The sequence below is a fragment of the Carcharodon carcharias genome, chromosome 2, assembly GCF_017639515.1.
Source record: "Carcharodon carcharias isolate sCarCar2 chromosome 2, sCarCar2.pri, whole genome shotgun sequence".
Classification (NCBI taxonomy): Eukaryota; Metazoa; Chordata; class Chondrichthyes; order Lamniformes; family Lamnidae; genus Carcharodon; species Carcharodon carcharias.
In genome coordinates, this window is record NC_054468.1 from 86,205,619 (window position 1) to 86,226,485 (window position 20,867).

Sequence of the window (20,867 nt, forward strand, 5' to 3'; positions counted from 1 at the left end):
CCAGCAGTTGTTGCCCACCGCTATTTGCCCTTGAACTGAGTGGCTTGCTCGGCCATTGCAGAGAGCAGTTTAAAGTCAACCACATTGCTGTGGGCCTGGAATCATATGAAGGCCAGACCGGGTATGGATGGCAGATTTCCTTCCCTATGGAACGTTAGTGAACCATGTTGGTTTTTACAACAATGATAGTTTAACGTTCACCATTACTGAAAGTAGCCTTTATATCCCATGTTTATTAATTGTATTTAAATTCCATCAGCTGCGTGGTGGGACCTGAATCCATGTCCTCAGAGCATTAGTCTGGATTACTAGTCCAGTGACATTATGACTACACCACCTTCTTCCCTGAATCAAATTTTCACTCACATTTATCTGCACATTATCATGTCTTATCAACTCTTAAAAACTTGCCATATGGTGATTTCATTTTGAATTGTAGGGACTGTTGTAAAGTGGAAACATAAGGAAGGAATGGGTCACACAAACAGCAGCGAGATGAATAACGAATAGATCTGTTCTTAGTGCTGCTAGCTGAAGGATGAACTCATGTTGGCCGAGAGAGCGTAGAAAGTTCCTAATTGTTTTTGAACAGTGCTACCGGATCTTTAACATCCACTGGAAGAATTCAGATCGGTTTTAGTTTAAGATCTTATCCCAAGGATGGCACTTACAGCAATGCAGCACACTCTCAGCACTGCTCTATCACCATCACACAGCTAAGGCTCCAACCAGGTTTATCCTAAAAGTCCAATCAGGGTCCTTTGTACATCACAGGATCTCGGTTTGCTCCCTGAAAGGGACTGACTGCCTGAAACAGGTCACTCTGTGGTAGGATCCTGTGAAAGTGGCGGTGGGATGGGATTAACAGGCTGGCAGGTTTATCAGCCCGTATTGAGGTTAAAACCAATTTCAACCTGCATGATGTGCAAAGTTCTTTTCCAATGTCGCTAAACTGGATTACAGTTTACTAGGCTTAAAGAACCAGAATATCAGGTTGTTTGAGGAATGTGCTTTGTTTTACTAACAACTGAAGCCTCCCAATAAGTTCTTAGGAAAGAGCCTGATTTGAATAAGGACCTGTTTGCTTACTTTACATACATTGACAAAACTGCTGTGTGTTTCCTGTTTTTATTTTATGGCAGAATCACTACTGTGCTCTGAACAGTTCAGCGCCTGAGCACCATTGCACTCCTATTCAGTAACCTTGAATACCACTGCACTCTTGGGCAGCCCCTATGAGCACCATTGCACTCCCATCCAGTCTCTGCATCATGCACAACGAGGGTCTCACTATCTCCAACACCAATGCACTCCCATTCAACAGCAATATACATTTCTATTGTGCCTTCAATGCAGGCCCTTCACAAGTGCTTACAAAATTTGACAGCAAGCCTCATAAGGAGATATTAAGATAGCTCACCAAAGCTTGGTCAAACAGATAGGTTTTAAGGAGGCAGAGGGGTTTAGAGAGGGTATTCCAGAGCATGAATCTTGGCAGCTGAAGGCACAGCCACAAATGGTGGAGTGAATAAAATCAGGGATGCGCAAGAGGTGTGCAACTATCTCGGAGGGTTGAAGGAGGTTACAGAGACAAGGAGGGCGAGGGAATGGAGAGGTTTGAAAACGAGGATGAGAATGTTAAAAATCAAGACTTTGCCAGATCGGGACCAAAATACTTCAGCAAGTAGATGGGCAGTCAGTCCAAACACCACAGCAACTCCTGCCATTCCCAATGCCACAAGCACTATTCCTGTACCATTGCACTGCTACTGATCACTTCATTCTCTCCCGAGTCAGCTGTACACTGGGGCATGAGGTGCTCACATGTCAAGATTCTATTACAATATATACATTCATTTCAAACAATCCATTCAACAGGGAGGCCAACCACAAAAAGCCAGTATTCAGGGGGTGGCATCAATTAATTCTGGGTGGTTGTTTTGTGAATGGGAGGACTGTTTTATTGATGTTACTGTGCAGCGGTGGCTGGCGTCAGCCTCATGTATAAGGCAAGGTCAAGGGCAAACCAAGGTCATAAATTCTCAACAACCAGTGTGTTTGAAGCACTTTTTAGTGCTTGGAATCATTTAAATGGGTGACCAGCAAATTTTGAACCTCGAACAGTAATACTGGAGATGATTATAACCCTCCAGAAAAACTGGCTTAGCCCACCTGCACTATTCACAGTCAAATTTCAAGTTGGCCTTCACACATCGGAGCCGAAAAGTGTGGGAGGGACATATCCCACACTTAGGCAAGTTCAAAAAAAATCATAAGCTCTAACCCCATGGGACATGGGAATAATTCTCTTCTGCCAAAAGACCCCATGAGCACACGGTCCTGGGGTATTTAACCAGAGGAAAATGAAGCAAAGCCCCATTGTGTGGGTCTCCCATCCTCTTTGAGCTTCACAGCATCCCTACTCCAACCCCCAGGCAGCTCCCGCCTGAAGGAGGGGGGATAGTTTAACGTGAAACATTAATGACATGGAATTGACATTAAACTGCCTATCTATTGTGGCAGTTTACACCTGGTGGATTCCCCAGAAAGGGATCACACATAGAACGTGGCACAAGAGTCAGTGGTCCCTTCATCTCACTGCAGCTGAAAAGGGTGAACAGAGCCCTTCGAGCCTGTTTTGTCAATCAATTAGATCAGGCTTGTCCAGCCTTTTCACTTGAGGGGGGGGCCCACATTTCCACTTTTCCCTCACGCAAGTGGCCAATGAGCAAAGTTTGGAAAGATAAGGTTTGGCACAGCATAAAACTGAATTTCAAAAAAAGGTTGTAGTATTAAGATAAGAAACAACTGCTGAGCAAAAATAAAGCAACGTCATAGCAATAAATTGTTAGGTTAAGAGAGTAATTAATGAAATGTCCAGAGTCTGAGAGGGTCAGAATGTGTGCACCAAGCTCACTCCCAATCTCAGGGTACTCAATCAATTACCCTTATCCACTGAGTGAGTGAGTGTATGTGTGTGTGTTGGTGTGTGGTGGTGAAAGTGAGTGAGAAACCTGAGACTGGGACTAAGGTATTGACACTCTCACTTTCTCACTCCCTCGCCCATTCCCACACATACATGCTCTCCCTCTCTCCCCCAAACACCCCAAAATTCCCAAACTCTCCCTCTCCCCCACTCCCACTCGGACACACGTTCCGGCTCCCACTCACACGCTCTCCCCCACTCCCGTTCGGACACACGTTCCGGCTCCCGCTCACAAGCTCTCTCCCACTCACACACACTCCTGCTCCCATACACACGCACCTGCTCCCGCACACACATGCTCCCACTCCCAATCTCTCTCCCACTCACACCCTCTGTCCCACTCGCACGCACGCTCCAGCTCCCACTAATATACACGCTCTCGCCCCCACATGCTCCCGCTGCCGCACTCTCTCCCGCTCCCACACTCTCTCCCGCTCCCCAATCTCTTCCGCTCTCTCTGCCGCACCCGCTCCCGCACTCTCTGCTGTTCCCTCTCATACACTCGTTCCCATTCACACATACACTCCCGCTGCTACAAACGCTCCTGCTCACGCACACACCCTCTTGCTCACACTCCCACACTCTCTCCTGCTTCCTCGCTCCTGCCCACGCGCCCCCATGCGCACACTCCCGCTCTCACACACACCCGCTCACACACACACACGCGCTCCTGCTCTGACACACATGCTCCCGCTCACACACACACACCCACTCACACACAAACTCATGCTCCTGCTCTGACACACACACACATGCTCCCGCTAACACACACACCCTCCCGCTCACACACACACACCCTCCTGCTCACACACACACACCCCCTCCTGCTCACACACACACACACACACCCTCCCGCTCACACACACACACACACACCCTCCCGCTCACACACACACATCCCCTCCCGTCCACACACACAACCTCCCGCTCACACACACAACCTCCCGCTCTCGCACACACTCACACATTCCTGCTCCCATGCTCTCTCCCGCTCCCCCCTCTCCTGCTCCTACACACTCACCCCCGCTCTTCCTCTCTCACACACACACACACGCTCTTTCTCACACACACACACACACGCTCTTTCTCACACACACACACACACGCTCTTTCTCACACACACACACACACGCTCTTCCTCACACACACACATACGCTCTTCCTCACACACACACACACACGCTCTTCCTCACACACACACACATACGCTCTTCCTCACACACACACACACGGTCTTCCTCACACACACACACGCTCTTCCTCACACACACACACACGCTCTTCCTCACACACACACACACATGCTCTTCCTCACATACACACACGCTGTTCCTCACACACACACACACGCTCTTCCTCACACACACACGCTCTTCCTCACACACACACACGCTCTTCCTCACACACACACACGCACAGACACGCTCTTCCTCACACACACATGCTCCCGCTCCTGTTCACACACCCTCCCATTCCTGCTCACACACATACTCCCGCTCCCCCATGCTCCCTCCAGCTCTCGCTCACAAACCCTCCCCCTTGCAAACCCTCCCCCTCGCGCTCACATGCACACATCCCTTCTCACTCCTGCTCTCATGCACACACCCTCCCACTCGGTCCTGCTCCCATGCGCATGCCCTCCTGCTTGCATGCCATCCCGCTCCTGCCTGCTCCCATGCCCTCCTGCTCACACACCCACGCTCCTGCTCAAGTGCTCACACCCTCTTGCTCAGTCTCGCTCCCACGCACATGTCCTCCTGCTCCCGCTCGCTCTCAGTCACTCGCACCCACTTGCACTCAATAGCTCCCTCTCACACGCACTTGGTCTTGCTCAACACACCCTCGCTCCTGCACGCGCTCGCACACTCCCTCGCTCCCGCGCACGTGTTCGCACACTCCCTTGCTCGCGCATGCGCACTTGCACACTCCCTCACGCGCTCGCACACTCCCTCGCTTCCGCGTGCACTCACTCTCACTCCCGCGCGCACGCACTCACACACACACTCCCGCGCGCACACACTCTCTCGCTCTCGCGCGCACTTGCACACCCTCTCGCTCCCGTGCCCACATACTCTCGCTCCCGAGCACACGCACACTCTCGCCCCTGCACGCACACACATATACACATACACACACACTCACGCGTACATGCTCTCTCTCACTCACTCACCAGTGTGCCTGTCAGCATCAAATGCAGTTGAGGAACAGCCTGTGATGGGAGGAGCAGCTTCTTGCAGAATCTACCATTCTACTTACCTGTCTGACCGGCTTTTTGAAAACTGGCTTCAGGGGCCACAATCCAGCCTGCTGGGCACTAGTTGGACAAGCCTGAATTAGATCATGGCTGATCTTGACCTCAACCCCAGTCACTCACCTTTGGTTCACAACCCTTGATACCCTTAACTAACCAAATTCTATCGAACTCAGTGGGGCTTGAATGTTAGCTGGTTGCTGTTATGACAGGAGTCAGTAGTAGCTGATGAGCGACAGGGCAGCCCAGCAGTCTGATATCTGCTGACGGAGGTAATACTGCATGAATGGTTGCCATGATGGTCCCACTGACCACTCTGGGACACCATCTCTAATTGGTTAAAATAGATATACTTGCATTTATATAGGGTCTTTCACAACCTTAGGGCACTCCAAAGTGCTAAACAGCCATTGCAGCACTCCTGAAATGTAGTCAATGTTGTAGGAAGCATGGCAGCCAAGCTGCACACCTCAAGCTCCCACAGATAGTAACATGATAATGACCAAAGAATCTGTTTCAGGTGCTGGTTGTGGGATAAATATTAGCCAGGGTACTGGGAGGGTTGTGGAGGGCACGGAAGGTGGGTGGTGGTGCTGTGGAGACTGGACTCCCCTGCTCTTCTTGAAAATAGCACCATCATCACACTGGATTACATGCTCAGGTTCTGCAGTGATATTTGAGCTCATGATCTTCTGACTCAGGGCGAGAACGCTATCACTAAGACACAGCTAATAAAGCTTGGAATAGGTAGATTCAAGTTGGAGGCTGCAGCAGGCTGTTACCCTCAATGACAGGAGCAGCCCTATGCTTTGATGTCTACAATTGGCTCTGAATTGTGCTCTCCACTGAACCCACAGCCATTGCCAGTTACGGGTGACAATATCTGATGTGGCTGGTGCCAATCTGGTGGTTGGGGGCCTTAGGCTATGCTGATCAACTCTGGCAAGCTTTCATTCATATGTAAGAATGACAAACACGATTGGGTTGAAGAACTGTCCAGCAACGTCTCCAGAGCAGCTGGTACAACCTAACTTGTGACATGGAGGCATCACCTTGCACTGGTCCTCTGCCCAACAAGAACTGATGGATATCTGTCTGTAGACATATGCGAGGGTCCCCTAACCTCCTGGTGGCTTAGCATACCTCTGGTAGGGCCTTACGTCAATCCACCAGTCCTCCTTACCTTCTTCCAAGATCAGAAATACTGTTTAATTGGCTCTCTGTTTCTGTTCTGCTCATTCCCACTCAGAAGTCGCTGATGGAGATGTAAGCTTGGAAAGGAGGCACAAAGCTGCCACCATGTGGATTCATGAAGGCCCAGGTAGCAACAGGCCTTAAAAGAGTTCACTTAATCTTCTTACCTTTTCCTTTAAATGAATCTTTTCCGATGTCTCATCCCCCAGAAATCCCGAATAGCTGTCAAATACACCACCACCAACTTGATTTGGCCGTCACTACAAATCAGAATAAGACCAGCAGGCAGCAGTTGTGACAGGAAAACTGGCCCTTGAATTTATTTACAAGCCAATTAGTAATAATAGACTATGTGTGAAGTATCCAGCCTAGTTTCAACACAGCTGCCTCCAGGACAGTAAACTGGAATGAGCAGAACAGAAGGAGAGTGCCAATTAAACAGGCCTGTCTGTACAGGTGTTGGACGGTGTGGGTAGCTACGCAAAGAAATGTCAGGAAGTGGTTTTAAGTTTCTCAAATGGTTATTGCTGTTAATTACTAACTAAATTAGTTAGTTACTGTCACTGCAATGATACGTACTTTTTAACATTTCAGTCAGGAGAAAACATGACACATACACACAGCAGGAGGTGCGCCTATAACTATCCACCTGCCTCATTGTCACATGGAGATTTTCCACTTGACTGCACATTTCTCCAACAATGTGTCAAAACTCTGGTCTCTTCATCCCTTCATTACTTGCAGAGTGAGAAGTCAACTCTGGACATTTCACTCCACAGAGAATGAGGAGGGAGTAAGGGGGTGGAGGAGAATCCAGACACTTAACTCCATACAAAGTGGGGGGTGGGGCTCTGGATAATTCACTCCATATCGAGTCAGGGAGGGTATCCGGACACTTTGTTCCATACAGAGACAGAGAGGGAATCTAAACATTTCACTGCGTACACAGTGGGGGAGGGGATCTGGACATGTCGTTCACTGATTTAGGGCAATGGTGACATGAGAAAAAACATTATTATCCAGTGAGTGGTTAGGATCTGGAATGTACTGCCTGAGGAGCAGGTTGTCAAGGCAGGTCAGGAAGGAAGTGGCTGTGGTGGTGGAGGCATATTCAATTGTGGCTTTCAAAAGAGATTTGGATCATTATCTGAAGAGGAAAGATTTACAGGACTAGGAGGAAAAAGTGGGGGAGCGTCATTGGGTGAATGGCTCTTGCAGCGAGCCGGCACAGACAAAATGGGCCAAATGGCCTCCTTCTGTGCTGTAACCATTCTATGATTCCATGGATCCAGTCCGTACAGAGTGAGGGAGGGGATCCAGACACTTCTCTCCATACACAGCGAGGGAGGGGATCTGGACACATCACTCTGTATAGATTGGGTGAGAGGGTCCAAACACGTTATTCCATACAGAGGGGGAGGGGATCCAGGCATTTCACATCTTACAGAGCGGGGTTTTGTTACGTGAGCTCGGAGAAGTTCACAAGCTACACATGGCTCTCACTGCTACTCTGTTGTAACAACGGTGGAATTTAACAAAATTGGAATATTTAATATCTTCAGCACTGCTGGAGAACTATGGTCAGTATCTTTATATGCACTACCAGACCTCTAGACACAATTGCAATGAAAATAGATTTCATGGGTATACACAGAGGCAGATTTTCTCCCTTCCACTAGAGGAATTGCATATCTGTAACCTCCAATGGGGCTTTCATTCTATTCCTTCTCTCACATTTGCAATTGTGTGTGTATGTATGCGTGTGTGTGTACGTGTGTGTGTGTGTGTGTGTGTGTGTGTGTGTGTGTACACGTGCGTGTTTGTGAAAGTGTGCATGTGCCAGGGTGTCTGCAAAGAGAGTGCATGTAAGTCAGTGTGTGCCAGGGTATCCAAATGTATCAGCGTGTGTGCAGCATAATGTTTACATGTTCTACCCCCTTTGTTCTTTTCCTTTTTAAATGTGTTAATTTGTGCTAACTTGCAGTCCTAATGAAAAATTCCTATCTGAAACATTAACTGGTCTGTTCTCTCCACAGTTGCTGCCCTGACCTGCTGAAAGTTTCCAGCTGTTTTTATTTCAGATCTGCAGCATCCATTCTTTTATTCAATCGGGAAAATGTCAGCCACAACACTTCAATAAGCAACTTCCTTTTTTTTCATTCACAAGATGTATTGCCTATCCCTAGTTGCCCTTGAGAAGGTGGTGGTGAGCTGCCTTCTTGAACCGCTGCAGTCCATGTGGTGTAGGTACACCAACAGTGTTGTTAGGAAGGGAGTTCCAGGATTTTGACCCAGCGACAGTGAAGGAACAGCGATATATTTCCAAGTCAGGATGGTGTGTGATTTGGGGGGGAATTTCCAGGTGGTGGTGTTCTATCTGCTGCCTTTGTCCTTCCAGATGGTAGTGGTTGTGGGTTTGGAAGGTGCTGTCTAAGGAGACTTAGTGAATTCCTGCGGTGCATCTTGTAGATAGTACACACTGCTGCCACTATGTGTCAGTGGTGGAGGGAATGGATGTGGTGCCAATCAAGTGGGCTGCTTTGTCCTGAACGGTGCCATGCTTCTTGAGTGTTGTGGGAGCTGCACTCATCCAGCCAAGTTGGGAGTATTCCATTATACTCCTGACTTGTGCCTTGTAGATGGTGGACACGCTTTGGGGAGCCAGGAGGTGGGTTAATTGTCGCACAATTCCTAGCCTCTGACCTGCTCTTGTAGCCACAGTATTTATATTGATGGTCCAGTTCAGTTGCTGGTCAATGGAAACCCCCAGGATGTTGACAGTAGGGAATTCAGTGATAGTAATACCACTGAACATCAAGGTGCAATGGTTGGATTCTCTTGTTGAAGATGGTCATTGCCAGACACTTGTGTGGCGTGAATGTTACTTGCCATTTGTCAGGCCAAGCCTGGATATTATCCAGGTCTTGCTGCATTTGGAAATGGACTGTTTCAGTATCTGAGGAGTCGCGAATAGTGCTGAACATTGTGCAATCATCAGCGAACATCCCCACTTCTGACCTTATGATCGAAGGAAACTCATTGATGAAGCAGCTGAAGATAGTTGGGCCGAGGACATTACCCTGAGGAACTCCTGCGGTGATGTCCTGGAGCTGAAATGACTGACCTCTAACAACCACAACCCTGTCCTGCCTTGATAGCCTGCTCCTTAGTACATGGCTTGCCACGACATATGCACATTAGGTGGTAAAGAAAGATCCATATCAGCAGTGAATGCCTAATAAAGATCCGTCCCTTGTAACTGAGAACACAGCTCTTTGGATGTGGAGGTTTGAGAGTGGGTGCATACACTTGTGCACACGTGCAAATACTTGTCCGCTCCACCAACCAGTCTCTGACTGCTCACAGCCCCAGTGTCTGTCCGCCCACCCATCCTCAGTCTGACCGCTCACTTGCCCTCACTCTTGTCTGACCGCTCCCCCCCCACCACAGTGTTTAACCGTTCATTCTTTCCTCCCTCCCAATGTCTGACCCCTCTGTCCCCAGCGCCTGACCCCTCCGTCCCCAGCGCCTGACCCTTCCATCCCCAGCACATGACTGCTTTGCTTCCAGTATGCTCCACACCCTGTTTATGACTATCATGTTCCCCAATCTCAGACTGCTGTGCTGGCAGCTCTCTAAGGCAGGCCTTCCTATTGAGGTAAAGGCAGAAGTCTCATATTAAAGAGGTTAATGCTGTCCCCAGTATTAAAATGCTGCACAGCAGCTGTCACAATCATGGGCGGGCTCCCTCTCCACCAACCTTTTAAATGGGGGGGCAGGGAAACACAGAAACCACAATGTTCCATAAAATCCAGCCCCATGCAACTCCACCTTCACATGTCAGTCATGGCTCAGCGTGTAGCACTCCTGCCCAAGTCAGAAGGTTGTAGGTTCAAGTCCCATTCCAGAGACTTGGACACAAATAGTACTGAGGGAGCCAAGGAAAGGATGGTCAGGGATTACGTGCTGGACACCATTTTACCATAACATGGAATATTATTATCTTGGCTAAAAACAACTACTGCACATCTTTGTGTCACTTAAATTTTAAATTCACATATTTGGAAACCACCTGAGATTTATGAAAATCCACACTCCGGTTACTGATCAGCATCTAGAAAGTGTTTGCTCTAGTCCCATGGTTCTCAGCATTAAAATCTCCTTAGTAGGAATGTGTAAGAAAAAACAAATTCTTCTTTTCTCTTCAGTCTCCTCACATGAATTTCACCAGGGTCTATGCCAGTGACAACAGTGATCGAGTCCTGGCCTGGACCAGGCTTACCCTGGGCTTAGCTGGGCATAACCTGGGCCATAAGTAGCATGAGACTTGGCCATGCAGCTGAGGCTTGTCCTGAGTGAGGACTGGGATAAGAGATTCTCTAATTTTCTCTCACTCTATAAAAAGGAGACCACCATGCAATGAATCACCTGTTACCCAACTAATACACAGCACAGGACCATGCTAAAACAGTTCAGGTTAACTGAAAAGCAAACAAACTCTAGGGCCATTGCACTCATATTAGATATGCACATTAAAAAGATCTGTAAATGAAAACAGGATTTTAATTGTAGCCTTCAACACCTTCAGTGAAAAGTTGTCTGAAGCAGGTGATTCCCAATTCTTACCTTGGTGAAGGCACCGAGACCCCCAGTCACAGGTTTAGGACTCTGGACCTTGGGATGGCTTCCAATTGGACACAGAGGGGGCATGGCTGCAAAAAGTGCATCTTCCTGCTAAAATGAAAAGCACAAAAGATGCATCGTCAATCCATACCCCTCTCATAGAGAACAGCTGATCCTGCACTACTAGGATTCAGCAGATAGAGGGCTTCAGCAATGCTGGACAAGGGGAGTGGTCAGTCCTTTCAGAACTGAAACATCAAATCTATATTAAAACCGTGCTCATACCACATCCAAAGCCAACGGTGACACTGGGAAGCAGACTCAAGGCCTTTGAGAGGCAACAATGAAAATTCAACCCAAGAAGTAAATAAATCATACTGAAAATTGGACTGATTCCACTCGTTTTGCAAAACCATGTTTAATCTAAATAGTGATTTTTTTTTCCAACTAAGATAGGAAGGCCAGGTCACTAAAATCGACTGAATGCACCATAAATTGTACAGGTTGTGTGTGTAATATATGGGGAAAAAAAGGCAAACTTCAAAGTACATGGCGCTGAATATAAACATCCTGGCTCTTTAACCCCCCCTAACCCATAACAACAGGGGTAGTTTTATGTGGTGCCTTTATCAGCATCAGACTCAAATGTTCCAATGCTCTTTGTCTACCTCCCATCCTTCCACCCTCAGGTCATCCAAAAACTTATTGCCTTTGTCCTCTCCTGCACAAGGTTCCACTCACTGATCATTCCTGGTCTACATTGGATTTTGGTCTCTCCAATTTAGAATTCATGATTTTGCCATTTCCCTGACAGCTCTCTATTCCTCTAACTCTTGCAATGAGTACATCTCCCCCTCCCTCTGCGCACCCTTCCACTCCATTGGTAGCCACACCTTTAGCCATCTAAACTCTGTGCTCCAAATCTCCTCGCTGGATCTCTCCAACTCTATACTTTCCTCTTGCCCTTTAAGGCGTTCATTAAAACTGACGTCACTCTTCCTAATATTTTTTTCTTTAACTTGGCATTCATCTTTGTCTGCTAAACATCAATGAACTGCCTTGAGGCATTACTTTACATTAGAGGCTTTTTATAAATACAAGTTGTTGTCTGCTGCTGGCACGAACAGAACAGATCAAACGGCAGAATTTAATATCAGCTTTCAGATCCACTGCTTTATTTCTGTTTCCACCTTGCCATTAAAAAGGAGTCAATCATGAATAATATTTACACAATCATGACACCCAATTACTGAGTCCCAAAACGTGAGGGAACTGGGTTAATTGACACGTGTAAAGTGCACTGAATTAATGCCTGGGTATGCTCTGTCACTGATGTGCTTTGTATACTTTTGTTTCTAGAAAAAAACTCGAAGCATAGGGAACAATGAAAAGGGAGTTAGTAACAGTCCAGGAACCATTTTTTTTAAAACAGGATATTTGAAACAGAATACGACTATTGAGGTATAAGTCTTTCAGTATAAGAGACCATTTTAATTCAAGTATTTATAACAAATACATCATATTTTCATGACTTCGTCAATCCATAGAGAAAGGCAAGGTTTTCTGGTCAAATAGTCTTTTCCTGCTTCTAAAAATTCTCATGTTTCTGTGCTATACACGTAGCGGTAACCTGCCTCCTATCTGACGAGACCAATTAAGATCACGTGCATTTTCCCAGCTGCAAACTTAGAGTTGCACTGGCTTTCGTGGTGAAGAGGTCATCTGCTGGCCGTTTTAGCCAAGAAAAGTTGCCTTGGTGCAATAAGTGGTGAAAGGATGGAAAAAATTAATCTAAAAGGTTACCTATTCCCAACACACCTGCATTCTAACACAAGAAACCTGGGTCTTCATCAGTAGCGAAAGTAACCTTGCATTTCCCACCCAAGCAGTATACCATCCCCATGTCACATCTGAGAATCAGTGTCCCTATAGCTTTTAAATGTCTTCAGCAGGCTTCCCTGATCACTGTACATGAGTTTATCCATCCAGGGGTCAACGGTAGAGAAGACCCTCCCAGGTTTGCTGGGATGGTGGTCAGGGCAGCACAATTGGCCCCAGCAACTCCAGTGTTGGCTTTGAATCAGGCATGTCATTCTCATCACGGAGTCAGAATGCTGTGGGTTCAAGTCCAACCTCAGGGAGCTGTGCACATAATCTAGGCTGTCAGTTGAATGCAGCACTGAGGGAGTGCTGTGCTATCAGAGGTGCCCAACCTTTGGATGAGACATTCAACCAAGAGCCCATCTACCCTCTCAGATGGATATAAAAGATCTCATGGAATTAAACATGAGGGTGATTTTCCCTCCAAACATAATAGCCGGTATAATGCGGGAGCATTAATTTCAAACTAATTTCAATCAAGACCTTTAATTTTGTTGTGTGCAAAGTGCCTTGACTTTTTGATCTGTTGGGTCAAAACAGTTGATCTTTTTATGTCATGAATTAAAAAGGGTTTTATCTGCCCAATTCTTTGTCCAGTTTTAAAATTTTGTAGATGCTGCTATTTCTGTCATTAAGTAGTTTCTGTTTAGATAGGTGTTTGAAAATAAAAAGCAAGAAAATTATTTTTGTCTCTGGTTGAACTAAAATTACAACTGCTGAGTAACAAACAACGTGTCTTTATACAGCACCTTTAACGAAGTTAACCTTCTAAGGCACTTCACAGGAAGGTTACCAAAACAAAATTTGACGTCAAGCCACATAAAAAGGATATTTGGATAGGTGACCAAAAGTTTGGTCAAAGAGGCAGGTGTAAGGAGTGACTTAAAAGGAGGAGAGGTAGAGAGCAGACAGGATTAGAGAGGGTGTTCCAAAGCTTACGGCCTCCGTAGTTGAAGGCACCACCGCCAATGGTAGAACAAAGAAAATCAGGGATGTTCAAGAGACCCGAACTGGAGATGTGCGGAGTTGTCTGGATGGTTGTAAGGCAGGAGGAGGTTGCAGAGTTACAGAGGGATGAGACGATGGAGCAATTTGAAAACAAAGGTGAAAATTTTTAAATCTAAGTCTTGCCAGATTGGTAGCCAATGTCGGTCAGTTACTCCTGTAATGACCCCATAATTTGCTGTAAAATAAACTGTCTTCTAGTTATAATACATTGAATGAAATACATTGAACATTGTTTAAGCACAACTGGCTCTGGCTACAAACTCTATTGCCAGGATATTTCAGATGGTGGAGATTCCCTTCCTGCCATCGGAGGAGTCAGCGGCAAACGCATCCCTGCTCATACCATCTGCCCCAGAGATTGGGGGGTGGGCAGAGGGGGTTTAGGGTGTCAGTGGGGAGGCTGGAGAGGAAAGAGTCCTTGCAGGGTTAAAATCCAAAGGAAGAGCATGCCCGATGCTAAAAGAAGGCTGCTGATGGAGGCTCCTTCCCGCCTGAGGCCTGAACAGAGTCAATTTTCAGGCGTCCCCCCCACCACTGAACTCCTTCCACCAGCTTGAAAATTGAGGCTGGGTGGGAAACAGCCCTTATGTGGTTAATAATTGGCCACTTAAGGGCCTCAATTGAGGCAAGGGTGGGTCTGATGCAGCGTAAAATTGTGCAGAGGCGGGCGGGAACCCAGTAGGAGGGCCCACATAAGAACTTTACGATCACCCCACACCCCCCCAATCTACAAATCTGCCAGTGGTGGGGAACATAAAATTCTTGGAACAAAAACAAAAATACCTGGAAAAGCTCAGCAGGTCTGACAGCATCTGTGGAGAGGGATACAGCTGATGTTTTGAGTCCATATGACCCTTCATCAGAACTAAGACACATAGAAATGAAATGAAATATAAGCTGGTACAGGGGGCTGGGACAGGAGGAGCTCGATTGGGGGCCAGTCATCGGTGGAGGCCAAGAAGAGACTGCCAAAGATGTCATAGACAAAAGGACAAATTGGCGTTGACGGTAGTGATATTATCTCAAGGATGTGCTAATGGGGACATTAAGGGTAGCAAGCAGGACAAGCTAGTGGCAGATGGCCCTAGTAGGGGTGGGGTGGGGGGGAAGAGATAGGAATGGGCTAAAAGGTGGAGATGAAACAATAGATCGAAATAAATTTGAAAATAGAAGTGAAAAGAAAAAAAAATTTGTAAAAAAATTATAAATTATTGGGAAAAGGGGGATCGGAAAGGGGGTGGGGATGGAGGAGAGAGTTCATGATCTGAAATTGCTAAACTCAATATTAAGTCCGGAAGACTCTAAAGTGCCTAGTCGGAAGATGAGGTGCTGTACCTCCAGTTTGCGTTGAGCTTCACTGGAACATTGCAGCAGGCCAAGGACGGACATGTGGGCACGAGAGCAGGGTGGTTGAAATGGCAAGCGACAGGGAGGTCTGGGTCGTGCTTGTGGACAGACCGATGGTGTTCTGCAAAGCGGTCACCCAGTCTGCGTTTGGTCTCTCCAATGTAGAGGAGACCACATGGGGAGCAACGAATGCAGTAGACTAAATTGAGGGAAGTGCAAGTGAAGCACTGCTTCACTTGAAAGGAGTGTTTGGGCCCTTGGATGTTGAGGAGGGGGTAAGTAAAGGGGCAGGTGTTGCACTTCTGAGCTTGCATGGGAAGGGGATTGAGGTGTAGGGGCTGATGGAGCAGTGGACCAGGGTGTCCCGGAGGGAACAATCCCAGTGGAAAGCCGCCGAGGGGGGGGGGGGGGGTGTGAAGGGAAGATGTGTTTGGTGGTGGCATCATGCTGGAGTTGGTGGAAATGGCAGAGGATGATCCTTTGAATGCGGAGACTGGTGGGGTGATAAGTGAGGACAAGGGGGACCCTATCATGGTTCTGGGAGGGAGGGGAAGGTGTGAGGACGGATGCGTGGGAGATGGGCCGGACACGGTTAAGGGCCCTGTCAACCACCGTGGGTGGAAAACCTCGGTTAAAGAAGAAGGAAGACATGTCAGAGGATCTGTTTTGGAAAGTGGCATCATCAGAACAGATCCGATGGAGGCGAAGGAACTAAGAGAATGGGCTGGAGTCCTTACAGGAAGTGGGGTGTGAGGAGCTGTAGTCGAGGTAGCTGTGGGAGTTGGTAGGCTTGTAATGAATATTAGTGGACAGTCTATCACCAGAAAGTGAGACAGAGAGGTCAAGGAAGGGAAAGGAAGTGTCAGTGATGGACCACCTGAAAATGATGGAGGGGTGGAAATTGGAGGCAAAATTAATACATTTTTCCAGATCCAGATGAGAGCATGAAGCGACACCGAAGTAGTCATCGATGTACCAGAGAAAGAGTTGTGGGAGGGGTCCGGAGTAGGACTGGAACAAGGAATGTTCCATATACCCCACAAAGAGACAGGCATAACTGGGGCCCATGCAGGTACCCATAGCCACACCTTTTATTTGGAGGAAGTGAGACGAGTTTAAGGAGAAATTGTTCAGTGAGAGAACAAGTTCAGCCAGGCAGAGCAGAGTAGTGGTGGATGGGGATTGTTCGAGCCTCTGTTCGAGGAAGAAGCAGAGAGCCCTCAGACCATCCCGGTGGGGGATGGAGGTGTAGAGGGATTGGAAGTCCATGGCGAAGAGGAGGCAGTTGGGGCCAGGGAACTGGAAGTTGTTGATATGATGTAGGGCGAGAGAGGAATCGTGGATGTAGGTGGGAAGAGACTGGACAAGGGAAGAGAATGGAGTCAAGATTCTTCCCTGTTTCTCACTCATCAAAGCTGTCATAGCTTAAAGGTGTTGGTGTCTACCTCAATAAAACTTTATTATATTCAGTGCGCATTAGCCAGGTGCTATTTTCTGAAAAGAGATCTGAAACTTTAACTTTCTTTCTCTCTCCACAGATGCTACCTGACCTGCTGCATATTTCCAGCTATTTTATTTTAGATTTCCAGCATCTGCAGTATTTTGCTTTTAACGTCTATTTCTGTTCCTTCTTGTATTCAGTGCACCTCAACATGGTGTGAACTAGTGAGTAAACATAGCTGCTTCTGTCATTTAAGATGCCAAAACTGCAGCTTTGAAATTGGCACTAACACAAATGGTCAATGACTATTGCTTTTCGGCCGATATAAACAATTGCATAATATAAAAGCAAAAAACTGCAGATGCTGGAAATCTGAAGCAAAAACAAAAATAGCTGGAAAAACTCAGCATGTCTGACAGCATCTGCGGAGAGGAATACAGTCAACATTTTGAGTCCGTATGACTCTTCATGTTGCTTACGTGGGTATTTTAAGTTGGAAGTTGTGTTTGAAGAGCAGCATAGGGGTTTCCCAATGTGCTGGCCAATATTTCCCTAGAACATTGAAATCCTTCAAAAGTACTCAATTGGCTATAAAGTACTTCGTGACTTGCTGAGGTCATGAAAGGCGCCACGTAAATGCAATTTTATTTGTTCATTCGTTCTTTTCCCCTTCTTTACAACATCTCTCAATCAATGTCACTCAGACAGATTATCTGATTATTTCCCTCACTGCTATGTGTGGGAGCATGCTGTGCATAAATTTCCCTGCTTTAAAGCAATGTCTACATTCCTAAAGTATTTCATTGATTGTGAAGTGCTTTGGGGTGTCCTGGGGTTATGCAAGACGTAAATTCTGCCTCAGGCTTACAGTGGAAAAATCAGTCAAAATTCTCCTTTTCAATTGCTACTCAGTGACCCATGCTGGGAAGGGTGGGTGCAAATATTGGGCAAGAACAGGATGAAGCTCAGGTGTGCTACCAAATTTGCCTACACTTCAAAAGTCGTTAATTAGCTGTGAATTAGCCTGGGTGCTTTTAGGGAATGAAAGGCACTAAATAAATGTTAATTATTTTTTCATCTGACCTTTGTCTGAACTTAGCTGTTTTTTTCAGTTCAGCTCATTTAAATACAAGAGACACGCACTGGGCATTAACATCACCTCAGATTCAGCACTCATTCACAATACAGGACAACAACAACTATGCAAGACTAGAAAGTCCTCTGCAGGCAGTGATCCATCTCTGATTAACCTATATACAGCCACCTCCAGTGCTGTGTACAGGCAGCGATTTCCAATATCGATTGAGCTATATGTGTGCCGTGTGATTTCTAGTGTGCAGGCTAGCATTTCCAAACACTACAGACAGTGATATCCAGTTGCTAGAATCAATAAACACAGAAGGGAGCCATTGTGCATGTGCCAGCTCTTTGGAAGAGCCATCCAATTCACCTGCCCTTTTCTCCATAGCCCTGCAATTTTTTCCCTTTCCAAGTATTAATCCAATTCCCTTTTGTAGATGATTACTGAATCTACTTCCATGACCCTATCATATAGTGCAGTCCAGACTATAACAACTCACTGCATGAAAAAAAAATCCTCACTTCCTCTCTGGTTGTTTTGCCAATCAACTTAAATTTGTGCTCTCTGGTTATCAACTGTCCCCTTGAGTGGACAAAACCATTCAAAATTTTTAAACAGGTTCTGGCTGTGCAACCCCAGGAGGGGCTAGGATGAAGTTTTTCTTTCCCAAAGTCTGGAGTTACCAGGGTTCCTTCTCTGCTCTCTGGTCAGCCACAGTGCTCAGCCATTGCTAACCGTCCCTAGGTCAGGCATCTAAGTCGGTTTAGTAAACTGCTGATTTGCAGCATGATGAAAGAAGTGGTTCCAGGGAAGTGTCTATAACCTACACTGCCTCTGCCATTCTGTGACGAGAGAGAAGATCCAGAGTAGTTGGTATCCCCACTCGGTAACAAAGCCAGTTTCAAGAGGGTAGGAAAACCCTTACCTTCACGGTTGTTGCAATGAAGCTGCTGCCGTGGATTTTTGGGATGGGCGAACGTGCACCTTGTGAGGCACCTGTCTGCTTTGCTGTGGGGCTCCCTCCTTCAAATGAAACAGATAACTAAATCAGCGTGAATTTGAAAAACCACCAGGAAAACTGAGAGTTGAAATCTTATTTGCAAACTCTTTAAATACCCTAGGAATAGGTCTCTGTTAAATCCACGACCTGAGCTAACGATATATCAGTATATAAATAAATAGCTACATCCGTATATTCAGGTGGGAGTCCCAAAGAAATAACTAGCAGTGTTAATTTGCCTTAAATAATTTTATCTTTGATAATTTTCTCTTCAGCTCCACTTACCTGATTTCTCCATCCTATTTTGAAGATGCAGACTCTTGCTAACCACTATGTCCCTGTTTAAAATTAATGCGTAAATATCTTTGCAAATACAGCAAAGAAAAGGATTCCAGACGGAGATGTTTGATTTGTTGGTCTCTCACAGCAGTTTCAGCACCTCTATATTTTGATTCCAATTTTTTGCTCCCTGGCCAAAAATTCAGCCATAAGTATCCTGGTAAAGATGGGTTAAAGTCCTGTATCATCTGTACAGCACATGTGACTATGTGCATCTGGCATAGCAGTCAGCTCAGTAAGAAATCAGTCTCTACCTTCCATACTAGTGTAGTGAGCATGTGGAGGTGACAAACTATTTCACACCAGTCCATTCACTGCAGTGCAGTGTGGCCACTAACCAGGCAGCATTTATGCACCATTCCTTATCCACCTCCAATTCACACATCAACTTCAATCCAGCTCTGGAGCAGTCAAAATCTGAAGGCTGCTGTTATAGAGTCATTTACGGCACAGGAGGGAGCCATTTGACCGATCAAGTCCATGCCAGCTCTCCATGGAGCAATCTAGTCAGTCCCACTCCTCCACTCAGATATCTGTACTGACACCAAGGTATTCCTCACATTGATAGCCAGCTTTTCTCAAACTATTGAGATCACACAGTAGCAAGCCCTGAGCATGCAATACTCAACATGTTATAGTTAATAAGTGGCTTATCTTTATTGTTAATGCAATGGTACAAATAAAAAATGAAAAGGATTGCCAATTTTACCAACCTACAGCATCAAATAACAGACTTGAAGAAGAGCTGGGGTCAAACAATGAGACGTGTCTGACACTAAGGGATGGATTTTACAGCCCACATCCCCCTCCACCGGCTGTGTTTTTCGTGCGGTGGGGGAACGGGTGTGGGGGCACATAAAATATATTGAACGGCTAGCCTTGCCGCCCACCCCCAACCTGGTCCCCATAATATGGAGACTGGGTAAGGTGCCCACTAGCCTACCTGCCCTTAGGCCTAGTGAAGGCCATAAGTAGCCAATTATTGCCCTTTAAGGCCCTCAATTCACTTCTACTGTCATAATATGCTGGGCAAAGAGTGGGAAGGCCTTTACTTGAACAAATTTAGTGAAAAGGTGGGAAAGGGGGGGTGGGGATGGTACATCATTCAGTGCACTTTGGGGGCATCCACCCAACTCCACCCCCTCCAACGGTTGTGCCTTTTTGTGCCTCCTCACCAGGCCTCCAAAACTTGGCTCCCTCCCGAGGGTACCTGAGCCCTCCCCGCCCAAAAAGCCTAAAGCCTACTTGGGTCTGATGTACATCCTCGATCTTCTTGGGACTGCTTACAAGCAGTGCAACCCCCTGTAAAGTCCAGCCTAAGTCTTAACTGGTGTGCATGTGTAAATGCAATTGGTCAGGTCCATACCTGTGTTTGATGATGACACTCCAATTACTTGTCCAGGCTTGTCCACAATAATGTAGGGGTTACTTATGACAGAGACAGAAGATCCTTGCTTCATGTGGACAGGAGTAGAGGTTGGAGTACGTGGCAAAGGAGAGTGACTGGGAGTTGAGATCGGTGATCCTACAGTGATATAAAACAATTAATGAACTCACCAGCGTTTCAAACTTCACATCACAGATCTCATTATTTCACAGTGGCCACATTTTGAGCTCTCCCAATAGACCAGTGGGCATAGGTATCAACTGGTGAAGGACAGAGCAAAACAACCATCTTTTCCATTATTTCCACCCATTTGAACCTTTTCATTATCC

The 20,867-nt window shown here is 46.6% G+C and overlaps 1 protein-coding gene across 3 annotated transcripts in view; it reads right to left on the reverse strand.

Moving 5' to 3' along the window:
- yeats2 (YEATS domain containing 2) overlaps window positions 1-20,867 on the reverse strand; it is a 135,040-nt gene that overhangs the window by 78,913 nt on the left and 35,260 nt on the right. For all 3 annotated transcript variants that reach the window (XM_041182852.1, XM_041182851.1, XM_041182850.1), the window contains 3 exons: window positions 20,518-20,676; window positions 18,738-18,835; window positions 11,058-11,165 (listed from right to left, as the gene is read on the reverse strand). In XM_041182852.1, coding sequence (XP_041038786.1) covers window positions 11,058-11,165; window positions 18,738-18,835; window positions 20,518-20,676 — 365 coding nt within the window. The remainder of the gene's footprint in view (window positions 1-11,057; window positions 11,166-18,737; window positions 18,836-20,517; window positions 20,677-20,867) is intronic.